This window comes from Bombus pascuorum, chromosome 5, assembly GCF_905332965.1.
Source record: "Bombus pascuorum chromosome 5, iyBomPasc1.1, whole genome shotgun sequence".
NCBI classification, from domain to species: domain Eukaryota; kingdom Metazoa; phylum Arthropoda; class Insecta; order Hymenoptera; family Apidae; genus Bombus; species Bombus pascuorum.
The window spans coordinates 6,654,739-6,669,045 of record NC_083492.1 but is presented as its reverse complement, the minus strand read 5'-3'; the positions used below and the strand labels follow the sequence as shown (position 1 = coordinate 6,669,045).

At 29.3% G+C, this 14,307-nt stretch overlaps 2 protein-coding genes and 1 long non-coding RNA gene across 5 annotated transcripts; 1 reads left to right on the top strand and 2 right to left on the bottom strand.

The window, feature by feature from the left end:
* Positions 1-855: 855 nt before the first annotated feature.
* Positions 856-5,314, bottom strand: LOC132907450 (pancreatic triacylglycerol lipase-like). Its single transcript, XM_060960573.1, has 7 exons — positions 5,207-5,314; positions 4,381-4,423; positions 4,026-4,174; positions 3,701-3,943; positions 3,380-3,580; positions 1,614-1,749; positions 856-1,207 (listed from the first exon to the last, which is right to left on the bottom strand). The coding sequence occupies exons 3-7, from the start codon at positions 4,120-4,122 to the stop codon at positions 1,132-1,134; spliced, it is 753 nt and encodes a 250-aa protein (XP_060816556.1). The 5' UTR covers positions 4,123-4,174; positions 4,381-4,423; positions 5,207-5,314; the 3' UTR covers positions 856-1,131.
* A 670-nt stretch (positions 5,315-5,984) lies between these two features.
* On the top strand, positions 5,985-7,567 carry LOC132907451 (uncharacterized). The gene is made up of 3 exons (XR_009658175.1): positions 5,985-6,476; positions 6,573-6,975; positions 7,052-7,567. It is a non-coding gene; the product is annotated as an uncharacterized LOC132907451 (long non-coding RNA).
* Positions 7,568-8,342: 775 nt separating this feature from the next.
* LOC132907449 (leukocyte elastase inhibitor-like) lies at positions 8,343-10,594 on the bottom strand. Of its 3 annotated transcripts, XM_060960570.1 has the most exons (9): positions 10,432-10,594; positions 10,109-10,154; positions 9,888-10,000; positions 9,646-9,825; positions 9,367-9,577; positions 9,080-9,294; positions 8,845-9,024; positions 8,625-8,760; positions 8,343-8,551 (listed from the first exon to the last, which is right to left on the bottom strand). In XM_060960570.1, the coding sequence occupies exons 2-9, from the start codon at positions 10,131-10,133 to the stop codon at positions 8,388-8,390; spliced, it is 1,224 nt and encodes a 407-aa protein (XP_060816553.1). In that variant the 5' UTR covers positions 10,134-10,154; positions 10,432-10,594; the 3' UTR covers positions 8,343-8,387. The 3 variants fall into 3 exon arrangements, with proteins under 3 accessions (XP_060816553.1, XP_060816555.1, XP_060816552.1); XM_060960572.1 differs by lacking the exon at positions 10,109-10,154 and having other exon boundaries at positions 10,432-10,593; XM_060960569.1 differs by lacking the exon at positions 10,432-10,594 and having other exon boundaries at positions 10,109-10,423.
* Positions 10,595-14,307: the final 3,713 nt, after the last annotated feature.

The window sequence follows — 14,307 nt, the reverse complement described above, 5'->3', positions numbered from 1 at the left end:
TAACATACGCACGACTACCAATTTTGTATTATTTGAAAGAAAATTCACACAGCGACTTGGAACGTGTGAGGATAGATGGCGCTTCATGGTTAGTCCGTAAACAAAGAACGCGAGGTAGTGCGACAAAGCATGTGCTGACATCTATAGAAGATCGAAGGAACAGCGACTTCGAGCGTGCGAGGGTAGATGGCACTACATGGTTAGTCAACGAAGAACGCGATGTAGTGCGACAAGCCATGTGCTGACATCTATAAAAGATCGAAGGAACAGCGACTTCGAGCGTGTGAGGGTAGATGGCACTACATGGTTAGTCCGTAAACGAAGAACGCGAGGTAGTGCGACAAGCCATGTGCTGACATCTATAGAAGATCGAAGGAACAGCGACTTCGAGCGCATGATGGTAGATGGCACCACATGGTTAGTCCCTAAACGATGAACGCGAGGTAGTGAGACAAACTATGTGCTGACATCTATAGAAGATTGAAGGAATAGCGACTTGGAGCGCATGATGGTAGATGGCACCACATGGTTAGTCCCTAAACGATGAACGCGAGGTAGTGAGACAAACTATGTGCTGACATCTATAGAAGATCGAAGGAACAGCGACTTGGAGCGTCTGAGGGTAGATGGCACTACATGGTTCATCCGTAGACAAAGAACGCAAGATAGTTCGACAAGGACAGATTATAGGAATAGTACTAGATGGAGAGGGCAGTATATGTTCAACAAGGACAGATGCACATCTTGTCTAGATAATACACAGATTGTAGAACTTTGTTTTAAAGTTCCTCCAAGCTACTTCTCGTTGAAGGGATTTGGTCGCCGGACAAATTTAGAAATGATTAAACAATTAAGTAAATATAATTAAAGGTTTACTGAAATCTTTTAAAAATATACAGGTACATAAATTATATAAATTGCATAATTCTATTACTGGTATCTTTATAATATAATTATAGCGAAAGGAGTAAGAAATATTCTGGTCTTTTGGCAGTTATAAAATGTATGTCATAGATGCATTTTCTAGATTAATTGCTCGTTTACTCATTTTTGTAGTTCATGAATAAAACGTATGTCTTTTATTCAAATTGAATCGTCTCATATAGGTATGGAAGATTTTTAACTAAAGATCTAATGAAGAGAAATACTCCTTTCACCTCGACCAAAAGGACTCTCCGCATTTGTTGTCAGAAAATATTTACCTGTCCTAAAAGAACAAAAACGATTAATTACAAAATAGAAAAAATAATACAAACGAAAGAAAGGACAACTAAAGAGACTTTGTTTTCTTTTCCAAGATGTTTTTCTAAGGAACAAGTTAGAAATTTTTTTATTGACGAATCATGAATAATTTATAAAATGAAATAACTTCTGCTGAGCCATTGCGAAAGATATATAAATGTGACATTATTGCGTAATAAATTTGTTTAAGGAATGTTCAAAGTTCTGGAAATTTGAATATTTCATAGTTCATAGTTGGATATTTCAAAATAAACGAAAATTTATGACTCTGAAAATTCTACAATTTCACAATAGAATTGAAACGTTGAATTAGCGTTAGACCTGAATAAATTAATAAAAAAATTATATAAATTTAAAAAAATTATACTAACGTATTACTTGGTGTAGCAACACCCATTGGAATAAGATTGCTGCTGCTGCAGTCGACTTTACATTCACCAATGAAAGCGTTAGGGTTTTTAACTGATTCTGCATAAAATCTGCACGATCTGTAATGACTGCAGAAATCTGTAACAGATAAAAGAGAATATTATCATTTAGGTTGGGCCCACACGAGCGTTGGAACGATGTCGTTGCCTGACGTGCGCGTTAGAAATACACACATGAGCGGTGTGCGTCAATGTTGACGCTATGTTACAACGTATATTTTGTGTTGTGTTGGAACCTTTCTCTTCGACATATCTGCGTTGAACACACATTTTTTATCGTAAATATACCTCTAAGTACAATAAGCCAGACGAACGTTTAGAGGGCGCACGTCACGTGCACATGCATTTTGTACATTGTACGGCATGTTCTCCTGACGATTTCGTTTCGACAAACAGTTTTTGATTTCTTTATTGTAAGCTGTTGTTAATGCAAAGGTCCTCTCTTTATGTACTTCTCTTTATATATTTTGCATTTTGTAGAGAATATATCCCCGGTAGGGTCGTTAGAAAAAATTGTCGATTTTATTTATTGTAAATTATTGTTAGTGCAAAAAGTCTTCTTTATTGCAAATTTCGACAATTAAAATTATTTTTATTTTATTTTATTTTATTTTATTGTTTTTAATGCACTTCAATGTCAATTCACATTTTAAAAAATTTATTTATTGAGTTTTATGACGCGACAAGAATCAATACTCGTGCATTATACCCAGTGATGGATTAAGGGGGAGGAGATCGGTTCCCCAAGAGTAATAAAATATGAAACTATCAATATTATCACATTCTAAAAAACTCCTACATAATTAATGTGAATTTAATTATGTAAGCTATAGTATGACATAGAGATACTATAATATAAATTACAAACAAATTTTAAATCTTGTAAAAAAAATTTCAACAATGTACTTGTGTACTTTCACACATTTCGTAGATCCGTCACTGGCTATATTTCCTACGTCCGCACGAAATGAACAATACGTTTCCACGCAACGCTCGAGTGCATTGTACACACGCGACCGTACGAAATGACGTCTAACAACTCTCACTCCAAGTTTATCGCTCCGGTCTTATCTGGTCATGAATATTGTTTTATATTTGTTATCATCGGACAAACAGCCGACAATATTCTCAATTAACCAAGAGATATTTTGCACAAGATTCTTGGCATTTTCGAAAATAGTTGCAATAATACTACATTTTTAGCATTATTAACGGATCTATTATACCATATGTGTAGCTATTATCATACAGAAAAGTGAACCAGAAATTTTATATAAAATGATTATATTCCTCGAATATAATCATTTGATGCTTCGAATGTACAACGTCAAAAAATACACAATTTTTACGATATCAAATACATCTATATAATCATTTAATGCACGTAGTATACATTTCTAGTCATAATCTCTTTCCCTAACTTATATTATTTTGAATTTAAATTCGATAAATAAAAATTTACAAATTGATATTCTTTAATTTCCAAATGTCTTTGAACCGAAGTCTTTTTATTTTTGTAAATCTAATTTTTTTTTAATCATGATTACAAAATAAATAATCGTAGTAGATCAACATCTAGAATCCAATAAATCTAATAAACTAAACTTCAGGACATTGCTTCATGACATATGCGCGTAATCGCATTTTATACTTGTTTTCCAAAATTACCATCTTAAAAATAGAAAATGTCAAAATAAAGGAATCCAAACCTGTTACGGATAAAGGTGGACCAAATAGCATACAACCAGGTTGCGGTCTGTGGCCACCGTTCGGATAGAAATCCACATGGCCACTATACAAAGCTATTCCGTAAAAGCCCGCGTCGGTATGGATAACATCTACGAAGTCAGCATCGTTATGGGTCAATCGATTATTGAGAATGTAGAATAAGGGTCCAGCGGGATCTAATCCTGCAAACAGAATTTCTGGTATTATTTCGTTAACCTCAAAAGTTAATCTCAAAGAATAATCTTAAAGAAAAATCTCAAAAGTTAGTCTCATAAAATATCGAATGAAACGGAAGATGGCACCTGTTATCCTGGGAAGTCTGAAGTTCGTATTACGTCCAGTGAATGCAGCTACTTGCGCACCCATTGAATGTCCAATTAGATGTATTTTTTTCGGATTCACACCGGAACTCACAAAAAAGTTTAAAGTTTCGGCTAAATGTTTGCCGACTACCTTCAGCAACGAAGCACCGATTACGTAATTGATCATAGCAATTTCTCGATAATCGATCGCAAGAACGTTGTCATCCGTGGCCTCTAAATATGCTGCAATAATTTGTGAAGGAAGATTAATTTTCCATTAAAAGTTATTTTCTATAGTCGCGCGAAATTTCGAATCGTAACATACCACGTGTTACAAGTTGCACATCTGCAGTAGTTACATTATCTAGATAGCCATGAATGTAGATTGCTATGCTCTTATCATTTCGCAAATAATCTGCCATTCTTTCCAATTCATTTATATTTAATACGTGCGCATCAAAATGAGAACCATCCCTGAAAAAAAGCAATTTTTTGATTACATGAATGATATATAATGAATAATCTAGAAAAATAAATAAACTAGCGAAATTACATTAAAATATGTATGTAGATTACAGTAAATAAAATGAGTATATTTTTAAACAATGAATTATAGTTATGAAATACATATGAAATGAAGACAAATAGGAATTACATTGATTTTGCGTATATATGATTACCTTTCGAATAAACGCAAGAAAATTGTAGCACTTTTAGTAGCATCTATGAACAAACAATTAAAAATATGTATTATTGTATGTTTCTATTAATGATAAATTTGTAACCTAGTCTATAGTTGTTCTTAATATCAAAAAGTATATTTAAAAACATTTACGTATGTACTCTCAATAATAATAACATGAAAAATACTTTTATCGATTGGAAATAATATTTTTAAAGAATTATGTTCTTTATGTTAAAATAAAACATCGAATAGCAAAATTTGACTAAACATCAACAGCTATTGGTAATACTATTGTAATTGTATTAGATTCGCTAAAATTAGTTATGGAATGTTTACTAATGTTTACTACAACTAAAGCTAGGATACTCGCCTGCTAGCAGAAGGTTGAGTAAAACGAAGAAAATATATAAAAAAAGGTTCACCATCATGAAAAACGAATCCTCAATGTTTACTACTTTATGGTCGCTTATAAAGCTGAAAATTAATTTTAAAAAGTTGTAATTAATTTGTTTATAAGTTATATAATATATGATTACCTGTATAATTTTTTATTTTGTATATTATTGATATTTTGAGTGCTAAGAGAACCCTTAATGCAGAGAAGTGCATTATTTTTTTTATATTATTGCTACTATTTTATCATTGCTACTTCTTACGGATTTTGAAAAAAATATACTTCTAAAATTTCTAATAAGACTAAGTAATATTGTAATCTGGTTTTTAAATATATTTTCTTAATTTTCAGATGTTCGATGATTAAATATTGTCATTCATAATCAAATTGGAAAAATAGCAGAAATACTGAGAGAAATTGCAATCACCTTTGAATAGAAGGGTACACGAAGTGAACAGTAGTCGTGAAAGGAAAGCAGACGAAACTGTACGCGCAGAGAGCAATCTAACAACTACCTGATTTGATGGCAATGACAGAAAATATAAATATCGCCTAACAAGGAAACGATGCGGTAATAAATCATTCTTAACTTTCGTAATTATATATGAGCGTTCAGATTCTACAGATACTACCATATATATATATGGTCTACAGATACACAAATATAAGTATAATTTATTTCAATGCTACCGACAGTTCTCTGCAAATATCTCGGAAATTAAGGAAGATCGCGGATTATATGTATAGGAAAAAGTTGTACTCGATCATGCCCCTTACCACATATTAAAAAATCATCGATATAGGAAAGGTCGAGTTCTTTCTATACATCTATTTTTTTTAAATATACCTATATTGTCTTTAAAAATGTTTTATAATGTAACTGATATTAAATTATGATTAATTTATTTAAATTACGATTTAAATATTAATTTATTTTTTTATGTCTTTCTTAAATTAGCAATGCAAAGAAGTTCTTAAGTAAAAATTGGTATGAAATAAGTAGGATTGGATAGGTTTAACTCTGTTTGTGACTGAAAAATGGGACATACACTTCGAAACAAAAAATATATATATGTATTGAATGTCCAGAAATTAAGCTTTCCTTTAATAGAAAATTTGGAGAAATGATAGAAATAGATAATCAATATTATTATATATATAATAATATATAATATATATTATATGTATTATTATACGCCAGGCAGAAAGTTAAAGTAATTTCAAAGTAATTTTTGTTACAGAGAATAAATATTATATATTGAATGCTGAGAAAAGTTATCATTAGGGATATTAAATATTAGAGAAAATGGAAGTAACTACAGGGATATTGCTTTCTCTAGTGCTTATTCATTATTGTGACATGCAGCACAAGTATTATCTGTTATCCATAGTACTATGTCATTGAGAAAATTAATTCTTTTCATATGTCAAGATAATCCATCAACAACAGACAACAATGAAAAGTATAGAACAACAGTATCAGCAACAAGTTATAGTGACATATCTTTAATTATTTGTCGTTGGTTGTGTGAAGATTGAAATTGTGGTTTATTCTATAAAGATTTGGAATTAAGAGATGATTACAAAAGATTACATATCTTTGAAAAATAAAGTAAAACAAGTAAAATTGCCATCTAGAAATATGGCAAAGAGCTGCTTTGGAGATTTCTTCCTAATCTGTTCATATAAGAAATAAGGTTTTTTCACTTTTGTTATTATAGTAGTTTCATTCTTTCAGTTCATTTAAAATTTAATAAAATTGTAACAAACTCAAAAAACTACTTTGTTTTCAGCACAATATCAGATTTGAAAATACAAGCAAAGGAAACAATATTCCTTTGAGTTCACATAAGTACTATATTATAATGAATGAAAATGATAATACAGTACGTATTATAATAACTTGTTGCTGTTCTATATGATTTGATAATTTTCAGTGTTCTCCTGTTGATGTTATAGGAAAACGTAGAGAATGAAGAAAGTGAATAAAGGTTATTATCTGTTATACATGTATCTTTGAAAAATATCAAACATTTAGTAATGAAAAAATATATTTTACATCAGTAGAAGTGACATCTTTGTATGCAAAATGAGATATAGGCATTTATTTAATTTGTATAAAATATATTTTTTATCATCTTTTATATTATTTTGAAACACCATACTTTGTCATACCAGGCAAAAATTATCATAAAGGTAACTTTAATCTGACGTTTAAAAAAATGAACATATGTAAATATGTAATAAAATTATTACACATCTTTCATTGTAGATAACAAATTATTATTCAGTGTGTTGCTCAATAAATGTGGTGCAAAAAGTTTAATGATGATATGTGCTGCTACAATAAAAGAACATTTAATTTTAAATCTATATACTATGGTACTAAATGCAAAAAACAGTGGATTCTAATTGTATAAAATACCATTTAGAGACTTACCTTTAAAGTATTTTAATACCTAAATAAGAATGGGAAAAAAATAGATTTTGAAAATATTTGACATTTAATTTTAATTATACTAAAAAATGTACAAAACATTAGTAGATATTTTTCAGACTATACATTATATGATAATGGAAGAAAATGTCATATCAAATCATAAAAAAATTAAGTATAGAATATAATCTAAAATTGTTTTCAAATTGTAAACTACAAGTTCAACTTTAAATTATAAAAATCTTAGCTTTAGATTTGAAGAAACCTGTGCTACTACCTGATAATACATGTGAGTTATATTACAAGATTGCACACATTAACATTTGTACGATACTTTGATTTAAGATTTTACTTTAGTTCTAAAAACCAATATGCATAAACCCATAGGCGGTTTAGTAGGCAAATATGATAAACTATTCATTGCATAAATAGACAATGTAAGTATTGTAAGTACTGAAGTACTAGAAGAGCGAACAAAGAGGACAATACATGTGAGTTATATTACAAGATTGCACACATTAACATTTGTACGATACTTTGATTTAAGATTTTACTTTAGTTCTAAAAACCAATATGCATAAACCCATAGGCGGTTTAGTAGGCAAATATGATAAGCTATTCATTGCATAAATAGACAATGTAAGTATTGTAAGTACTGAAGTACTAGAAGAGCGAACAAAGAGGACAAAAAGGTAAAGAAGTAATAGAACCAAGTGACTTGTCAGTAAAATATAAAATTCAAGAATTCGTGTAAAGGGAGCAAGTACAGTTTAAATAATACTTAAATACAATGCATAATATGTTCATTTTTTTCTTAACAGATAAAAAATTATACTGTGTCACAATTAAAATACATTTAAAGAACATTAGGTTTAAAAATATTTGATGAAAGAGATGAATTGATAAATAGGATTAAAGTACATTTTCAATGCAATGTTAAAAACTTTCATTAAGGGAATATAATTTACTTGCAAATCATATTTATATTCGTTATGCAATTTTATTAAAAAATAGGGCAAAATTTTAATTCAAGAAAAATAACTTTTGAATCATGTTTCTTTTGTACAATTTTTACATTTATGTAGAATAAATGTATTATATAAATATATATGTTTAAACAGAAATATTTGCTTTAATCCAGTGTTACGTTCTTTATTGATGTAGAAAGAATCTATAATTCATCTTTTTGGGGAGCAATTTGTATATCCCGTATATTTCCGATAAAAAGAGGTATGTTTTTTGGTTTATATTCAATTATAAACATGAAAGGCCGATCGACTATAAATTGTTCTGGTTCCTTGAAATATGCCATACGTCGAAGTCTCATCTGAACAACTAACAGAAAATAATTACATTTTATTAAAAATGTATGTAAAATGTATTTAGATTTTTTCAAAATTAAGCTCACCTGTTGCAGCCGCGGCTTCAGTACCTGCTTCATTAACTTCTATAATTGCTTTATGCAAAATTTTATTAACTATAAGTGGCGTATTGGAAATACGACTGAAATTTGCACTAGGTTTAAACATTGTGCTTAACCCAAGCTAAAATTCGAAAGTTAATAAATAAGCTAATAGATATAATATAAACTTTTTAATGATGTAACATATAAAATTTGTTATTCATACCTTACTTAATATATTTTTCAAGTCTACTGTAAATTCAATTCTGAATTTTGGAAGATATAACTCAATTTCGCTGTATGATCGATGTGCATTTGCAAGTATTTCCCATGAAAAATTAGTTTGCAAATTTGAAAGCCCATCTATTTCATTTGGTAATATTATTATCATTACTATGTCTGTATTCTGCAAAATATTTCTTTTAGAATTTGATATATCAAGTTCATATATATAAACCTACCATATATGGAACTTCAATAAATTTTGCTTGCAGTCTTGGTATGTTACCATTACTGTATTGGGACTTATTGAACATTGTTGGTATAAGTCTTGTTTGAGTTTTTGTCACATGAAATATTTTATCCTTTGTATTCTTCGTATCAAATGTTTTAAACCAACTACCATTAAAATAGATTGCATTTATTAGTACTAATTTTGTATCCTCACCAAAATCATCTACGCAAAACATACTGATTATTATATGTAATTATTTTATTATTATAATTAATAATAATAAATATAATTCACCTGAAGATACAAGATCGGATATTTTATTATTTGTTTTCTCTTTAACCCAACTATTAATTTTCTCAGCTGCATCAACATTATTTCTAAAATCTATTTTTGAAATCTCAGATTGATAAAATTCCTTTCCTATTGTTAAAAATTCTTCCAGTAATTCAAATCCATCTTGAACGTACATTGAGTTTGCAATGTACAATTTAATATTTCCCAATTCCTTATAAATATACAAGATATTAATTGTGTTTGTAATTACTATTTTTTAAATAATTATGATCATCTTACATTTAACTGAATTATTAAAGATTTATACCCTTCTTGTATCAAATCTTTATTATAGTGACAAAGACTCTTAGTCAATTCATTTAAGGTTGTAGATTCTGCGCCATGAGAAAGATGAGACAATATCATATGTATACTTAATGGTGAATTAATTATATTTCCTACACTGGTAGAAGATAATTCCTAAAATAAATTCAATAATTATAATATCAACAAAATATATTTAATATAAAATCCTTACTCACCTTATAAAAATCTCTTGTGAAATTATTACAAGATGTAGACAAATCTTCATTTATATTATCTTTGCTATCTACGGGCGACTGTGCCATTGTAATTATGATGTAAATATTTAATACTAAAATGTAAAAAAGATTTTTATTAAAATTTTTAAATATTTTGAATAGATCAATAATTACATATACACAAATATAATAATATTTTGTAATATGTAATAAATGATCACCTGAATATATTATAAAGAATGACATTATTTTTGTACAATATTAATACTGTAAAGAGTTTAATATTATTTAAAAATAATAATTGTTATTATAAAGATTCAGTGGTAACGTCAACATGTTTAATATTGTTCTGATTATTTTCTTTTTCCTGCAGTTTCCACTGCATAATACTGGAATTAATGCTTCAAAAACAAAACATTCAAACACATAAAGCGAATAAAGATGTTTTTATTTCTGATACGTAGAAATACCAGAAACAAAATGACTATTGAAAGGGGTTAAGTCTAATCAGCGTCAAGTGTAAAAAACGATATGGTGTAACTACCTGTCAAAAAATAAAACAGCTGTTTGTTATGCTATGGAAGAGAACAGCGCGCGAATTTACTTGATTTTAAAACAAATTTTTTAAAGGAATAAGTTGTTCACGTCAGCTTTACAGTATGGCGACTGCAAATTTCTGTAAACACTGAATCTACGTTAGTGAACGAAGTGGTAATCAATTTATTCTCAAAAATATTATATAAAAAATTAAAGATGTATCAGAACGCGAATATACAATACTTTTTATGCAAAATTACTTTTATGACTTATTATGTACACAATATAAAAGAACATACTGCAACTGTTTTCAGAGATTATTTAAATGCAAGTATATTTAAGGTAATTCTTAGAAAGCTATATAATTTGAGCACCATCAATAAAAATAATTGCTTTCGATGAGTCATAAAGATATCAGAAGAAAAAATGTTTTCTTTCAACAAAGTAAATTCATATATTACGCGTAAATAATAATTTTTAAGGTCACGCTTCGTGTAATACAATTGATCTCATATAAAACGTGACAGTTGGCTCAGATTAATAGTTGAATAAAATCAATCAGAATTTCAACTCTGTGATTCAAAATTGTGATTCAAAACACACAGAAAAAGATTTATTTGATAGAAAATGGATTTATGAATAGGAAACATTGCTGAGTTTGTCCAAAATCTGAATTTGTAAAATCATTTATAGCATCCATGGATGTAAATAATATAAAAAATTTAATAATATAAATACCAAACTTGGATAATTAAGTTATTAAAATTTAAAAACTAAAACTTTTAAGAACTATATAAGAACTAACATTTTAAAAGTAAATTAATTAAAGCACTGATCAAAATATCAGTATGGATGGGAGAGGAAGAAAAATATTCAATTCTAATAAACATAATAAATACATGTATAACGGGTAAGAGCTTTATATGCATTCTTTACTTTTTAAGATTTATTAAAAACATAAATAATATTTCTTTTGAAAGGTTTGATATCTTTTTAATAACTTTTCGGATTTACAATTTTTTATAAGCGTTTTAACATTTATCAATTTTATTTTCTAAAAACCAATGCTTATAATAGAGTATACATATTAATTTATTAATTATTACTCCCACAGGTGCACTGATATTTTTATACTTTTAGGGTTAGATATCCTGCACAAATCCATAGTAATCTTTGCCCAGAATTATATGTATAATTAGAGTTAATGGTCATAATACACGTATGTACATATGTATATTTCTATATAACATCAACAGTATACCTCTGAAATCGTGTGTAGAGTATGAATTTGAATTTTTGGCGAAGCAATTTGGGGGCAGTAACGTCCTCGCTTATTCGATGAATAATGAATTACAATTCCGGGGCGAATGACACAGAGAAGAATGCCAGTGTGAACCTTATATCGTGAAACGATTCACGCATATTGGTTTTTACCGTCTCCCCCTTCTTTTTCTCCGCTTTTACACCTTCAGTTTTAGCTTTCTTCGTCATACTTCTTTCTTTTCCTCTTTCTGTGTACATATATTTCTGGCATACAAATTCTAAAATTTATTTCTTACTTTATCGCATACCCTTTTTATGATTATATTTATTAGTTATATATATGATTCATGACAGTTCATTTACGTTAACTATTAATGAGAAATCGAGAAAGTTGCATTAGATTTAGTTTTAATTTTTTAGTGTTAGTTTTTTCAGTTGATAATTGCAGTTCTTAAAGAGCTTTTATTCTTATTCTATTTATTCGTATTGTATTATAAATTTCGTAATAATTCGGCAATTTAAACTAACTAATTTAAACTAAAATAAATTTAACATTTTTCCATATACCTATGAATCCTTTTTTCAGGAAATTCATCTTGTAACTGTATGTCCCTAAAAATAAGATTTCAATAGCTTAAATGGGTAATGGTACAGTAGCAATAGATAGAAGATATGAATGTTAATCATTTATCGATTCTAATCTCAAATACATAGTTTTATTTTAAAGAGAATTGTTGATTGTTCTAGTTACACGTATACTACATTCGGATCTCTTATTTTCGATACATTACTGTGAAATTTCTAGTACATTATTCCAACATTTTATATAATAACAATGCTATTGGTAAATTAAATAATGTCCCGCAATATAGTTTTTTAGAAAACCCTTCATTTATATTTAACATAAATGAATAGTCATGAATTTTCCACTAATTAACCAAATTCTCATAACTTTTCTCACCTCTGCTTTTCATTCTAAATTTTCATCTTTCCACGTGTCTCTATTTTACGAGGACCACAGCACTATCTGCTCTCTGTCTCTCTCTGTTTCTCCTTTTTACTTTCTCTTTCAATTTTTCATCTTGTCATCGTCTTTCTCGCATCAATTCCTCCTTCCCCCCTTTCTCTCTCTCTCTTCTTCTTTCCGTTCTCCTTTCCCCCTTTATCCCCCTCTCATTTCACCCCTCTTCGATCAACCGATAGTCTCATTTCTCTTACACTCTCTCATTCTTTCGTTTCAGCTCACTCGAACAGACACCTGTGGCTATGCTGTATACACGAAAATGTGTTCGTCAGTCGCAGACACACATCCTGATTACTAATTCACGAAGCCGCGGACTACTTCCTTGCCTCGTTGTGTGACACCAAATCCCATATTCCGGCCGAATGGAGAGTCGAGACGGACACGGTGATCCTTAAAAACTAGCACGACAACCAGCAGGGAACTTGAACACCAGCGATTCTATGATAATCTCAGATCGATCGGATCAAACAATGATTTAGGGTAATTCAGAAGTCGTCAGAGCTGTGTAGTTGAAAGTTTCAATGACTTTGCGGACTGCACGGATAATGTGGTTTCGTTGGCTTTACAAAATATTTGCAGGGGAGACTTAGTTACTAACGGTAAAAGCGTAATGCCTAAAATACTTTATATAGGATATTTTCCATATTTATTTTCTTTTTTTATTCTTTGAGTTCCTTTATATCTTATTGTTAGAGCTACGTCGTCGAAAGTTTGAATGATTTTGCAGATTGCACGAGTGATTTGATTTCGTTGATTTCTAGAAATGTTTATAGAACAGATGTGGTTCCTAAAATTGTAAAGCGTAAGACGATTTATTATGGATTTTTTTACGAGCAGTTGAGATCTTACTTTGGTTTGGAGTTTCTTTTATTTTCTATTTGTTATTTGTACTCCTTTATTTTGCTGTTGGAATTTTTATACCTGAAAGTTTGACCGATTTTGCGATCCTGTTAATTTTCGCAAACATTCATGGGACGAAGGTATAATTACTTTAATAATTTAAAGTCATAAAGCTACTTCATTTTAGATTTCGCAATATTTTCTATTGTTCTTTAGGCTTTTTTATCCGATATCTTCTGCTGATATTAGTATTACATCTAATACTAAGTCGTCTAGAAAAGCTAGCAGAATTGTATCGTTTATGATACTTTATGTCTTAATTGCCTTTCGTTACTCGCTAATTTGTGTAGATAATCGTGCAGTTGACTTAATTTTAATATGGATGGTGTAACGTATTTGGACTGATCCTGGCACACTGCATAAGTAGTATAATTGGACTAAGATATTCATGAATACTTACAGAGAAGTACCAGAGAAGTACTTTCTTCATTATCGTTATATATTTCCTTATTTAATATTAACTTATCTAAATTTTCAAAACACTTCCACTTTTAAAATGAACAAACGTAATGTATAATACATAGCACATTTGTATCTTGTTTAACGAAGTCACATAAAACATTCTGGATGTTTGCCTAAACTGTATAAAAAATGAAATATCTTCATATCATATTGTAACGATTTGGATAAAACTTCCGACCAGCCTACCGAGTTGAAACTTATTCAGAAGTGGTTTCTTGAAAAACTAGTAGAGTG

Excerpts from the sequence above, each read along its gene's own strand:
- LOC132907450 (XM_060960573.1), bottom strand. The coding sequence starts at position 4,122 with ATGGCAGATTATTTGCGAAATGATAAGAGCATAGCAATCTACATTCAT. Across the intron at positions 3,581-3,700 it reads CAGACTTCCCAGGATAACAG|GATTAGATCCCGCTGGACCC; the intron begins GTGCCATCTTCC and ends TTCTGTTTGCAG. Across the intron at positions 1,208-1,613 it reads GTTGCTACACCAAGTAATAC|GACAGGTAAATATTTTCTGA; the intron begins GTTAGTATAATT and ends TTGTTCTTTTAG.
- LOC132907449 (XM_060960570.1), bottom strand. The coding sequence starts at position 10,133 with ATGTCATTCTTTATAATATATTCAG. Across the intron at positions 9,578-9,645 it reads CTTTAATAATTCAGTTAAAT|GAATTGGGAAATATTAAATT; the intron begins GTAAGATGATCA and ends TATATTTATAAG. Across the intron at positions 8,761-8,844 it reads TGAAAAATATATTAAGTAAG|CTTGGGTTAAGCACAATGTT; the intron begins GTATGAATAACA and ends TTCGAATTTTAG.